The following is a 14250-nucleotide window of genomic DNA, read 5'->3' as shown; positions in this document are numbered from 1 at the left end:
GATTCCTGTCCTCATAGGAAGTCCTTTTTATCCTCGTCCCTGTGGTTCATCTCTCATATTAGAATGGTTTTCTCCGTGTCAGACAGGTTCTTTACCAAGTCTCTGAATTGTCCGTGTTATTGCTGTGTGTGAACTTCGCCAGTTTTTCTTGTAGGACTAGTCTTTTCTTTGTCTTGGTCTGCTGTTGTTTAGTGTTGATGGCTCATTCTAGCATACTTGTCCATTCCTTGTCAATCACGTTAGTGTACAGAGTTTTTTGGCGCAAAATTTCTTGCTTGTATTTGTGGAGTTGGTTGTGGGCTTCATTTATCATTTCTCGTAGCATTCTGCAGCCGTTCTGTTCTGCTGTTCTCCTGGCTTATGGGATGTTGAGAGGTGGTTTGTATTTGACACATTGTGGTAATACCTGTTTCCTGAGACATTCATGTCAGAAGTACAGTTGGTGGCAGATAGCGCTTAGTTGAATGGCATTGGTTTCTTATCTACAGGCTAATTTGAGCAGATTGTGTCCATAGGTGTTTGAAATTTTGGAAAAGATTTGTAGCTCGGGTTGTGGATCAAGTTGTGAATTTGCTCATTGAGCTGGTAGATTTGTTCTCGAGACGTTTCATCACCATGCTAGGTAACATTGTCAGTGAACCTCAGGGAAGCATTGGTGTTCTGTCCTGCTTGCTATGCATCTGTCTCGGTTTATTGCAGTAGGTGATATCATTTCTGGTTCTGTTTCTGAGGTTGATAAATGGGGTCCAAATCAATGTGTTCTTGCCAGGCCTCTAGAAATTCCCGCTCATGTCTTTGTTTAGCCTGTTCCAGGAAGGATGGATGGTCCCAGTTGAGCTGTTGTCTGTCTTCGTCTGTGTGTATGGATACCAGTGATAGTTGGCCATGTTTTTTGGTGGCTAGTTCGTGCTGATTTGGTCCCTGGCACATTTCCAAAATTAATCTCTCCCCGTTGCCCATATCTTCAACTGCAACTCTGGAATTCCCATCCTACACACCTGTGCCTCACTACATTTCTCTCTTCCTTAAAATTTACTCTGGGCTCAGTTTTTGTGATCGATTCTTGTATCTTTATTTGTGTGTGAGGTGATGCTGTCACTTTAAAAGGTTATTTTGTTTTGGATTTTTTTTTAAAGAAATTGTACGGAGGAGGTGCTGAGCAGTCTACCAGAACCACTTGTAAGTGTACAACATGTAAGGCCTTTTATAGCCTGAATGGGTGATGCCAGCTCTCACAGGCTAGGCTTTCTAAGTTTCTTTAAGCTGTAGCATCAGAAGCTGTTTCGGGTCTCAGATGAGTTGGAAGCTTTAGTCAATGATTCCTAGCTACAACTGTCTCTTGATTTTTTTTTCCCCCTGGATTGGAAAACTGCATGTGAGAATCTGTGTTTGAATTTGTCTTTTTGCCAAGGGGCATATTTATGGGATGTTTCTATATTGAAACAGTTAATTAGTAATAAGGACTGTATCTATTTTTCAGTTAAGTTTTCCAATAGTTAAGGTTTTCTTAATTTCTCTTTCTTTTGTTTGTATTGTAAGTATAATGTTTAAATAAATTGTATTTTGCTTAACATCAAGTAGTTTGACCAGTCTCATCACTTCTGGAACACGGACTTCACATCCACCTTTAAAATAAAAAAAAAAGTTATGTTCTGGGCTATGTTCTTAAAATATTTTAAGGGGGTCTTCTCTGATCCATAACAGATAGCTTCGTGTCATTTTTTAACATGATGCCTTTTGTGTTTTTAGGGTGGTCTGAAAGCTGTGGTGTGGACTGATGTGTTCCAGATGACAGTTATGATCATTGGGTTCATAGCAGTGATAATCCGGGGTGTGGTAATTCATGGAAGTTTTACCCAGATCTTGAACATTTCATATCATGGAGGAAGACTCAACTTCTGGGAGTAAGACTCTGACAGTTATCTTTGGGTATTTGAGAATAAGTTAACAATGTAGAGAGGTGGTTTTCTCACAGGGATTTGATGATTTTGGAATGATATTTTTATCTGTTGTGTGGCACTATCATCATGCTAAATGGGACAGACTTCGAACTTATCTAGCAATTCAACACTGGGAATCCATGAGGTGATGTAGGCTATCAGCAGCAGCAGAATTGCACTCCAACACAATGTGCAATTTCCTGGCCTGCCAGATTGCCCATTCTACCATTATCATCAAACCTGGGAAACCCTGGTTCAATGATTTGATTTGACTGATCATTGTCACATGTACTGTGATACAGTGAAAAGAGTTAATTGTGTTCAAGACTCAGGAGGTCGTGCCAGGAACAGCGCTAGGCATCCCTAAAAAATAAGGTGTCAGCCTGGTTAAGCTACGAAATGGGGCTACTCGCCATACAACATAAGCAGCAAGTGATGGCAGAGCTAAGCAATTCCACAACTAACGACAAGATCTAAATGCTGCCGTCTGCCACATCTGGTTGTGAATGATGGTGGACAATCTTTAGAAGAGCAGGCTTCACAAATATCACCATCTTCAATAATGGGTGAGCCCAGCACATCAATGCAAAAGGTGAGGCAGGGCAAATCCAACTCAGCCAATTACTGTCTAAATTGATCATCAATAAAGTACGGAACATGTCATCAATAGTGCTATCAAACAGCATTTGCTCAGTGATGCTCAGCTTGGAATCCATAAAGGCACTCAGCTCCTGATCTCATCATAGCCTTGATTCAACATGGTCAACACAGTTGTGTTCCGGTGGTGAGGTCACATTTAACCAAGTCTGGCTTGAAGGAACCTGGAATGGAAATCAGTAGAAATATTCTGCTTGTTGGAATCATATTTGACAAAGAAAGATGGTTATAGAATATAGAAAAGTACAGCACAGAACAGGCCCTTTGGCTCAGGCTGTTGTGCCGAGGTTTAATCCTAATGTAAAAAATAATAACTTAACCTACGTACCCTTCAACTCACTGCTCTCCTTGTGCCTGTCCATCAGTCGCTTAAATGTCCCTAATGATTCTGCTTCCACCACCACCACTGGCAATGCGTTCCATGCATTCACAACTCTCTGCGTAAAGAACCTACCTCTGATGTCTCCTCTATACCTTTCCCCTAATATCTTAAAACTATGACCCCTTGTACCCGTCAGTCCTGCCCTGGGGAAACGTCTCTGGCGTTTGACTCTATCTATTCCTCTCATTATCTTGTATACCCCGATCAGGTCTGCTCTCTTCCTCCTTCTCTCCAGAGAGAAAAGTCCAAGCTTTTTCAACCTTTCTTCATAAGGCGAGCCTTCCAGTCCAGGCAGCATCCTGGTAAACCTTCTTTGCACCGTCTCCAAAGCCTCTGTATCTTTCCTGTAGTAGGGCAACCAGAACTGGACACAATATTCCAAGTGTGGTCTCACCAGGAACTTGTAGAGCTGTAGCAAAACCTCGCGGCTCTTAAACTTGATCTCCCTGTTAATGAAAGCCAAAACACCATATGCTTTCTTAACAACCCAATCCACTTGGGTGGCAACCTATGAACTTGCACACCCAGATCCCTCTGTTCCTCCACACTATCAAGAATCCTGCCTTTAATCCTATATTCAGCATTCGAGTTCAACCTTCCAAATGCATCACTTCGCATTTATCCAGGTTGAACTCCATCTGCCATTTCTCAGCCCAGCTCTGCATCCTATCTTGGTCGCGCTGCAGCCTGCAATAGACCTCGATACAATCGCCAGCGTCTCCAACCTTTGTGTCATCTGCAAATTTATTAACCTATCCCTCAATCTCCTCATCCAAGTCATTTATAAAAACTATGAAGAGCAGAGGCCCAAGTACAGAGCCCTGCGGGATCCCACTCAATACTGACCTCCAGACAGAATACTTTCCATCTACAACCACTCTCTGCATTCTGTCAGCCAACGAATTCTGAATCTAGATAGCCAAATCTCCCTGTATCCCATAATTCCTCACTTTATGAATGAGCCTACCATGGGGAACCTTTTCAAATACCTTGCTGAAGTCCATATACACCACATCCACTGCTCGACCTTCGTCGACCTATCTTGTCACGTCCTCAAAGAACTCAATAAGATTTGTGAGGCATGACTTGCCCCTCACAACGCCATGCTGACTGCCTTTAATTACGCTATGCTTTGCCAAATAGTCATAGATACTATCCCTCAGAATTCTTTCCAAAACTTTGCTGGCCAGAGACATAAGACTGACTGGTCTGTAATTGCCAGGGATTTCCCTATTATTCTTCTTGAAAAGAGGAACAACATTTGCCTCCTTCCAATCCTCTGGTACGACTCCCGTGGAGAGTGAGGAGGCAAAGATCTTTGCCAGCGGCTGAGCAACCTCCTTTCTTGCTTCCCGGAGCAGCCTCTGATAAATCTGGTCTGGCCCTGGGGACTTATGGTTTTGGTGATGGAGGTCAGACATCGAGGCTCCAGAACAACTGAAGAGCTCATCAGGATAGCGTCTTCACCCCAGCCATTTTCAGTAGCTTCAAGAATGATCTTCCCTTCACGATAAGGTCATAAATGGGGATATTCACTGCACAATATTCAGCACCAATTGCAACTCTTCAGATACTGAAGCAGTCGAGATTAGCATGGGCCTTGGACACTAACCTGAGGAACCCCTGCAACGATATCCTGCAGCCCATGCTCAAATGCACCAAGATCTAATATTCAGTTGTGAAGCGACAAGTAACATTCACACTACACAAGGGCAGTCTCAAGCAAGACAGAATCTAATCATTGCTCCTTGACATTCAATGGCACTACCATCACTGAAATCCCCAGTATCAGCGATGTAGGATTACCACTGACCAGAATCTGAACTGGACTAGGAAATTAACTGCTGTGTCTGCAAGGGCAGATCAGAGGTGAGTAATCTTCCAGTACCTACCTCACCTCCTGACTCCCCAAAACCTATCAACATCTTTACAGTACACTTCAGGAGTATGATGGAATACTCCCTACTTGCTGGATGAGTACAACTCCAACAATATGCAAGAAGCTTGAGACCATTGAGGCCAATTGGCACCACATCCACGGTCTGTCCACTACTGATGCTCATTAGCAGTTGTGTGTATCAATGACAAGGCTTCTTAGATGATATCTTCCAAACCCATGATCACTACCATCTGAAAGACAAGGACAGCCGATGTATGGAAATGCCGCAATCATAGATTGCTCTCCAAGCCACTCAACATCCAGACTTGGAAATATATTGCTGTTCCTTTAGTGTCACTGGGTTGGAATCTTGACACTCCCTCTCTAATGACATTGTGTATCTCCTTATAACAAATGGACTACATCAGTTCAAGAAGGAAGCTCACCATCACTTTCTCAAGGCAAAAGTGAGGACTGCAGATGCTGGAAACCAGAGAAACCGGGGCGGGGGAGGGGGCATTCATTTCTCCACCCTGGAGGCTTCCTGCCTGTATTCCTGATGCTTGAAACATCAATTTTCCTGCTCCTCGGATGCTGCCTGACCTGCTGTGCTTTTCCAGCACCACTCTGATCCCATTACTTCCTCAAGGGCAACTAGGGACAGGCAATAAATGCTCACCCAGCCAGCGACACCCACGTCCCAGGAAAGAAATATCTGGTAGTAAGTTAGAAAAAAGGACTGCACCTTTACTCAATTTTGTCAAGAGCTAACTTAGTTAAGGCAGCCCTATGACAAAAGTATTTACTATCCAGAAGTAAAGTTATAAACACCAGAAACTAAATGTCTTTCCAGTGAACTGGAACTGGCAACAAAATGATGAGAGTAACAGGACCAATTGTTGACTTGACCAAACCTTTGAATTTGGCTAAAAAGGTTTTCGGATCAAAAAGTACAAATACTGAACGAATCAGGTCTCAGGATGTTTTCTTTATTTATTCATTTTGTAGGGTGTGGGTGTTGCTCGCTGGATGGGCTTGTCCCTCAATGCCTTTGAGGAGGTGTTTGTGAGGTGCCTTCTTGAACTGCTGCAGTCCACCTGCTGTGGGTTTGACCCATAATGTCATTAAGAAGGGAATTCCAGCATTTTGACCCAATGACAGTGAAAGAATGGCAATGTACTTCCAAGTCAGGGTAGTGAGTAGCATGGTGCAGAACTTAAAACTGGTGGTGTTCCCATATATCTTCTGCCCTTTTCCTTCAAGTTGGAAGTGTTTGTGGATTTGGAAGTTGCTGTCTGATGATCTTTATTGAATTTCTGCAGTTCAACTTGCAGATAGTACACACTGCTGTTACTGTGCGCCAGTGGTGGAGGGAGTGGATGTTTGTGGACGTAGTGCCAATAAATGGACTGCTTTGTTCTGGATGATGTCCATGTTTCTTGAGTGTTATTGGGGCAGCACTCATCCAGGCAAGTGGGAAGAATTCCATCACACACCAGACTTGTGTCTTGTAGATGGTGGACAGGCCTTCGGGAGTCAGGAAATGAATTACTTGCTGGAGTATTCCTAGCCTCTGGCCTGCTCTTGTAGCCATTGTATTTATGAGTCCCAGTTGAGTTTCTGATCAATGATAACTCCCAGGAAGTTGATAGTGGGGGATTTGGTGCTGGTAACACCATTGAATGTCAAAGGGTGGTGTCTCTTATTGGTGGTGATCACAGCCTGGAATTTGTGTGGTGCTAATGTTACTTGTCACATGTCAGCCCAAGGAGAAAGTGAGGACTGCAGATGCTGGAGAGTCAGGGTCGAAAAAGGTGGCACAGCATATGGTCAGGCAACATCCAAGGAGCAGGAGAGTTAACGTTTCGTTTATAAGTACTTCATCAGGAATGTGTAGACAAAGGGGGATGAGAGATAAATAAGGGTTTGGGATTGGAGCTGAGGGTTAATTGTAATAGGTCAGTGGGGAGGGTCGAGAGGATAGGTGGGAAGGAAGATGGACTGGTGGGACAGGTCAAGAGGGTGGTTATGAGTTGGAGGGTTGGATCTGAGGGGAGGGGAGATTTGAAAATTGGACGTTGATGTTGATGCCATGTGGTTGAAGGGTGCCAAGGCAGAAGATGAGGCTTTCTTCCTCCAGTTGGCGGGGAGCTTTCATTTAGCGGTGGAGGAGGCCGAGGACTTACATGTCCTTGGAGGAGTGGAGATTGAAGTGGTTGGCCACAGGGTGCTGGGGTTGTTTTGTGCATGTGTCCCAGAGAAGTTCTATAAAATGCTCTGTGAGTTGCTGTCAGCCCAAGCCTGGATATTGTCCAGATCTTGTTGCATTTAGACACTCTGTCTGAGGAGATGTGAATGGTGCTGAAAATTTTGCGATTATTACGAACCTCCCCACTTCTGACCTTATGATAGAGGGAAGCAGCTGAAGATGCTTAGACCTGGGACACTACCCTGAGGAACCCCTGCAACGATATCCTGGAGCTGTCAAGGGCTGTCACTGTCACCTATGGAATTTAGCTCTTTTGTCCCTGTTTGAATCGAAGCTGTAACTAGGTCAGGAGTTAAGTGGCCCTGTTGGAACCCAAAATTGGGTGTCACTGAGCAGGCTATTGCTGAGCAGGTGCTGCTTAGTAGTACTAATGATGATACCTTCCATCACTTTACTGATGATCAAGAGTAGACGGATGGAGTGGCAATTGGCTGGGCTGGACTTGACCTTTGTTTTATGTACAGGACTTACTTTGGCAATTTTCTATATTCTAGGATAGATGCCAGTGTTGTAACTGGAACAGCTTGGCAGGGAGCAGCAAGCTCTGGAGCATGTCTTCAGGACTATTGCTAGAATGTTGTCAGCCTGTGTAGCCTTTGCAGTATCCAGTGCCTGCAACCATTTCTTTTTATCACATGGAATGAATCAAATTGGCTGAATACTGGTATCTGTAATGTTGGGGACCATTGGAAGAAACCAAGATTAATCATCCAAAAGACACATCTGGCTGAAGATTGCTGTGAAAGCTTTAGCCTTATGTTTTGCACTGATGTGCTGGCCTCTTCCATCAATTCGGATAGGGATATTTGTAGCGCTTCCTCCTCCAGTGGATGTGGCAGGACTGCAGAGCTTAGAGCCAATCCATTAGTTGTGGGATTACTTGGGTCTATCACTTACTGCCTCTACTGCCTGGCATGTAGGTAGTGCTGTTGGTGACTTTACCAGGTTGACACCTCATCTTCAGGTATGCCTACTGCTGCTTTTCGCTGGCCCTCCTGCACTCTCCATTGAACCAAGGTTGATCCCCTAGTTTGATGGTAATGGTTGAGTGGGGGGATATGCCCGGCCATGAGGTTACAGATTGTGCTGAAGTACAATTCTGTTGCTGTTGGTGACCCACAATTACTCATGGATGTCCAGTCTTGAATTGCTAGATCTATTCAAAGTCTGCCCCATGTAGCACAGTCATAGTGCCACACAACATGAAAGAGGTTTTTCCTCAATGTAAAGGCGGGACTTCGTCTCCACAAGGACTGTGCGGGTGTTCACTTGTACTGATTCTGTCATGGGTAGAGACATCTGTAGCTGGCAGATTGGTAAGGATGAGGTCAAGTATGTTTTTCCCTCTAGTTGATTCCCTCACTAACTGCCACAAACCTGGTCAAGCAACTATGTTCTTTAGGATCCAACTAGCTCAATCAGTAGTAGTGTTGCCTAGCCACTCCTGGTGGTGGACATTGAAATCCCCCACCTCGGGTATGTTTTATATTCTTGCCATCTTCAGTGCTTCCTCTAAGTGTTATTAAACCTGGAGGAGTACCAATTCATCAGCTGAGGGAGGACAGTACATGATAATCAGCAGGAGGTTTCCTTGTCCATGTTAAACCTGAAACTATGCAACTTAATGGGATTAGGAATCAATGTTGAGGACTTCCAGAGCAACTCTCTCCCAGCTGTATACCACTATGCTGCCACCTGTGCCAGGTCTATCCTGCCAGTGAGACAGGACATATCCAGGGAAAGTGATGGTGGTGACTGGGACATAGTCAGACTTACAGAATCATTCCTTATAGACAGTGTCAGGCAGTTGCTTGACTAGTCTGTGAGATAGCTCTCCCAATTTTGGCACGAGCCTCCAGATGTTAGTGAGGAGGATTTTGCAGGGTTGACGGGATTGTTTCTGCCATTGTCTTTTCCAGTGCCTAGGTTGATGCCAGATGATCCATCCTGTTTAATTTATTTGACGCTTTGTAGCAACTGGTAAAACTGAATGGCTTGCTAGGCCATTTCTGTGGGCAACTGTGAGTCAATCATGTTGCTGTGGCAATGGAGTCGCATGTAGGTCAGACCAGGTGTATAAAATCAAAATGAGACCACAAAAATGACCAACTTGCCTGATTAACTGCTACTCAGGACAAAAGCAATTCACAGCAGGTTTTGTCATTATCTGTGAAATAACTATTTGTTGAAGTACACCTAACTGCAACAAGAGCAGAGAGAAAAAAAGGATATCTTCTCTACAACTCTGCAAGACAGACAAAAGAAAAATGCCTAAATTATACTGTGGGTGGGAAAGCAATATATACAGGTTAAACAAAATTCTGAAGAACAAAACTCCAGACCATAAAGTTGAAAGTGATTTCATCAGTTCTTTGACTCAGTGGCTGCTCAGGCCTTCATTTGTTTAGATATTTTTCTTTTGATCTACCAAAGTTTTTCTGTCTTCTTCCCACAGACACACAGAAGTAGAGATGAGTGCTTTCTGACTGTGGATTCTGGATTTTTTTTCTCCTCTGCTGTTCCTGAGACTTAGTGTTTTAACACTCTATCAATCAACCAGTCAGAGGGCTATAGTCAGGCCAAATTTCCTGAACTTGAAAGATTCTTGCTGCTGCTCAGTCTCGAATTCTCCCTCTTCCTGCTTCAAAAAACAACCTAGTCTTACACAACTCAAAAATAATCAACCCTTGAATTTCAAGTTGCAAAGCTCTTCCGATCTTTCTGTTGTATCAGTTGTTTCAGACATGAAAAGTTGACTCCCCTGCTATTCTGATGCTGCTTGACTTGCTGTACATTTTCCAGCTTCACACTTTATCGACTCTGACTTTCTAGCATCTGCAGTCCCATTTCCTGAGTTTATAGTCCAAAAAACCAAAAGACAAGGGCTCACAAACACTAATACTTGTGAACATGATCTCTTCTTCTGTCTGTGTGTGTGGGAAGAAGACAGAAAAACTTTGATAAGTCAAAAGAAAAAAAAATCTAAAGGTCAAGGCCTGAGCAGCCACTGCATCAAAGAACAACTATTACCCAACAGCATATCTTCATTTAAAAAAACTAAAAAGCTGAGAAAATCACTTTCAACCTTATGATCTGGAGTTTTGCTCTGCAGAATTTTGTTTATCCTGTATACATGGTCTCATACAGGGGTGTAATTTTAAAAATCTGACATACAAACATTTCCTATATATAAAATTGGTTCCTTTATAATCTTTTGCATTATGTTCCAATGTGTATACAAATCGACTTGTGAATGTACTTAAGAACAGAACCCTTACACAACCTGGGGATTGTCTGATACAGTGTGATATCAGTGACTGGGTACAGCTAATATAACATGAGCACGAACCCCTTTAGAAACATTACCTTGTACAACATTTGACACATAATTGATTTACAATCTCTGTCATTACATTGACAAATACAGTAGCAATATTGTACAAGATCATAGCAGAGAGGAAATTATCAATTTTTTGTGGTACTATTAGCACGGGATCTTCCTGATCATATTCAAGTTGTGTTACATTGTCAAGATCTATTGCAAAGATTTGAACCTGTATTCCGATTCGATATTATGGTGCTGTGCTGTCGGAGAGTGTTGAAATGTCTGGGATGATCCCTTTAAAAAGAAACATTAAACTGATGTCCTGACTGCCCTTTCAGGTGGCCGTAAATTATCCCATCACCTTTCAAAAAAGAGTTCACTTCATGAGTACGAAATTAGCTATTTGGGACATGGTAAAACTTTGAAAAGTGTGACATTATTGGGTGGTAACCTACAAGTTATTTATATTTCGTGAACAGAACTTTCAGAACAGGTAGCTAGGGCCACAAGTAAATGCCAAAATGAAAGAGATAGTCTTTTGAACAGGTAGCACTACCACAGCGCTGTGCTCTACTGCCAGCTGAGATCCAGTGCTCACATGGGCATGTGCTAGTGCGCACGATGGTAGCACTTTGCTTGTCTCTCATGTCCCATTGTTACTCCAGCAATAAGCCTACAGCAAACTGAACAATGAATCCTCACCACTGTTTCCTTGTCTCTTCTCAGCTTCGATCCAAGCCCAGTAAGACGACACACCTTCTGGACGATCGTGGTTGGTGGAACTTTTGTGTGGACAGCTATTTATGGCATTAATCAGTCTCAGGTTCAGCGGTACCTCTCTTGTAGAAGCCAGTTTGAGGCTAAGCTGTAAGTACCAATTCTACAGTTGCCTGGGTCTATTGCAGTGTGTGGCATAGTGCTCAAGTAGTGCAGGAGTGGTTATGTTACAGGTGCTACAAATAAACCCATTTCATGTTAGCCACAATTGCCAGGTATTCCCTCACCATGGCACCAGCTCCTCTCTGCTTGTCCAAACCACCATCCTGTTTGTAACACAGTGCAGAGGAAACGCCAGCCTAAGGATTAATCTAATCGAACCACTACAAGATTTATATTATAAATTCAGATATATACTGTTGGATCAATCAGAATCCAATATTGTAATCACTCTTTATGATATTAATCATGATTCACTGGTGTGATAGATCTAGGTATAACACACCTTAGCAAGTGTTTTTCTACTGTTTCAAGTGTGCAGAGATTTTCATTACTGCAATCACTGCAGCATCTGTTTTGTAATCTTTCTTTGTCGTGGGGCATTTTGAAAAAAAATGTTTTGCTATTGTGCTTTGATTGCTGCAGATTAAAAAGTTGGTTGCATAAGCTTGATTCTCAGACTCAGATTTCCCACAAGCTCTGCCCTCTGTGGACTGCTTACTAATGGTCCAGGGCTGACAGTCACTCTTATTCCCACCCCAGAATTATATTGACTTGTTTTATTTTTATGGATGTCTTCCAGCAATTGTAAGTTGTTCACTTCCTGTCTCTTGAAGCTGCCACTCTTAGATTTTCTTTATTTTAGAGCTCTCTACTTCAATTTGGTTGGTCTGTGGATAATAGCCATCTGTGCAGTGTTTACTGGGCTCACTATGTATGCTGTTTATCACCAATGTGATCCCCTAACTCAGAAGAAAGTCAAAGCCTCAGACCAGGTAAGCTGTCAGCATTGAGGTTATCAAGTATCCTTACAGCTCAAGATGACATTCGGCACATTGCGTTCATGCCAGGGCTCCGTCGAACAAATCAGTCAGTTGTATTCCCCTGCTCCATGACTAACTATTCTACTAGTTACCTCTGTCAGGAGTCCATCTAATTCTGTTGTGAAATTGATCATTTCACCTTCCACCGAAGCAGTGAATTCCAGATGGTTACCACCTGGTACATTAAACAGTTTGCCACAATATCTCTTGCCCTAAAAACTGTGTTCTCCAGTCTTGGTGTCATCAATTAATGGTAAAAGCTTTACATTATCCATCTTATTAAACATTCATACTCCTTTATACCTCTATTTCCAACTTTACTCCAAGGAGGATAATTCCATTTTCTCCAACTTAACCCTGTAGGTAAACTCTCCCAAGACAGGGAGAGTTCTGGTAAATCTCCCTTGTACTTCTCAAACACTTTAAGGTTTTTTCTCAAATGGACACCAGAACTGGACATATAGTCTGACCAGAGATATATCAAAGATTCAGCATTATTGTTCCTGCTTTTTAATTCAATACCTCTGTATGTCATGCTCAAGATCCTATTGGCTTTACTTAATACAGTTGCAGCATAGCCTGCAAAGCACATCTACACATGCTCTCTGTTTAAAGTTGTACCACTAAGTAAGTGTACACTTCCCCTCTCTATCTATTCTGACAAAATGCATCACCCCACACTTCTCTGCACTAAATTCCTTCTGGCCTAGTCTACCTATTCTGCAAGTCGTGTTGCAGTCAATTGGTACCATTCACATGGTTTGCCATTGCTCCAAGTTTGGTATCGTCAGCATTTGGTGACGTTTTGTTTTATATTCAGATGTCAAGTCAAACAGTGGCATAGGCTGAAAATTTAAAGGTGGTTTTACAGGAACTGACTTTTGGGAACACCACTGTCTACCACCCTGACTTGCTGCTTTCCATTATTATGCTATTTGTTTGATCCAAGCTGATATTGACCGCAATTGCATGAGATTAAATTAGGTAACTTATCTTGGATAAGGTACTGTGTCAGCTGCCTTCATTACATACATATAAGCAAAACTCATTGCATTTTCTTCATTCACATTCTCTGATACGTCATCAAAAGGTTCAACCAGATTTGTCAAAACAAACTTTCCAAAGTGCCTGTTACTTTTTTCAATATTTATTGTTTCTAACGTGTCGCTGGCACTGATGGTTAAGTGGGCCAGTCTGACGTTATCAGGAATGTACATATACATTTTCTTGAGCAAGATTGTCACATTTAGGACTTTCCATCTATTGACACCTCACTTGTCTCGAGAAAAATTCTGTGAATATGGCAAGTTGTTTCGCTATCTGCACCCATGTTTCCCTAGTTTTGGGAGATGCATGCCATTTGGGCTGTGTGATTTATCCACTTTTAGACTTTAACCTTCGACAGCCTTTCCTGTAAATCCTATTACAAAGTTTCAGCCTATGCCACTACCATGTTTGTGTTTCCTGATATTTTGTCCACATCTTATTTGTAAAAATTGATGTACTCACTAAGTACACTAGCTCTGTCCTATGGCTTTGTGCTTAATAATCTGTTGGATCTCACTGGAATAGTGTGCTTGACCATAATTTTATTAGTTTTAAAGTAGTGATGGAAAAGGAAAGACCAGATTTAGAAGTTGAAGTTCTAAATTGGAGAAAGGCCAATTTTGACGGTATTAGGTAAGAACTTTCAAAAGCTGAGTGGCAGCAGATGTTTGCAGTTAAAGGGACGACTGGAAAATGGGAAGCCTTCAGAAATGAGATAATGAGAGTCCAGAGAAAGTATATTCCTGTTAGGGTGAAAGGAAAGACTGGTAGATATAGGGTATGCTGGATGACTGAAGATATGGAGGGTTTGGTTAAGAAAAAGAAGGAGGCATATGTCAGGTATAGACAGGATAGATCGAGTGAATCCTGAGAAGAGTATAAAGAAAGTAGGAGTATACGTAAGAGGGAAGTCAGGAGGGCAAAAAAGGAATATGGGATAGATTTGGCAAATAGAGTTAAGGAGAATACAAACAGTTTTTACAAATGCATT

The 14250-nt window shown here is 42.4% G+C and overlaps 1 protein-coding gene across 1 annotated transcript in view; it reads left to right on the top strand.

Annotated features, from left to right (window-relative positions):
* The window catches only part of LOC140467219 (sodium-coupled monocarboxylate transporter 1-like), a 95611-nt gene that overhangs the window by 25253 nt on the left and 56108 nt on the right, over nt 1–14250 (top strand). The window contains exons 5-7 of the mRNA XM_072563442.1: nt 1750–1904; nt 11179–11319; nt 12035–12164. Of these exons, the coding sequence (XP_072419543.1) occupies nt 1750–1904; nt 11179–11319; nt 12035–12164 (426 nt within the window). The remainder of the gene's footprint in view (nt 1–1749; nt 1905–11178; nt 11320–12034; nt 12165–14250) is intronic.

Source organism: Chiloscyllium punctatum, chromosome 45 (assembly GCF_047496795.1).
Source record: "Chiloscyllium punctatum isolate Juve2018m chromosome 45, sChiPun1.3, whole genome shotgun sequence".
Taxonomy (NCBI): domain Eukaryota; kingdom Metazoa; phylum Chordata; class Chondrichthyes; order Orectolobiformes; family Hemiscylliidae; genus Chiloscyllium; species Chiloscyllium punctatum.
This window is presented reverse-complemented; position numbering and strand designations above follow the sequence as displayed.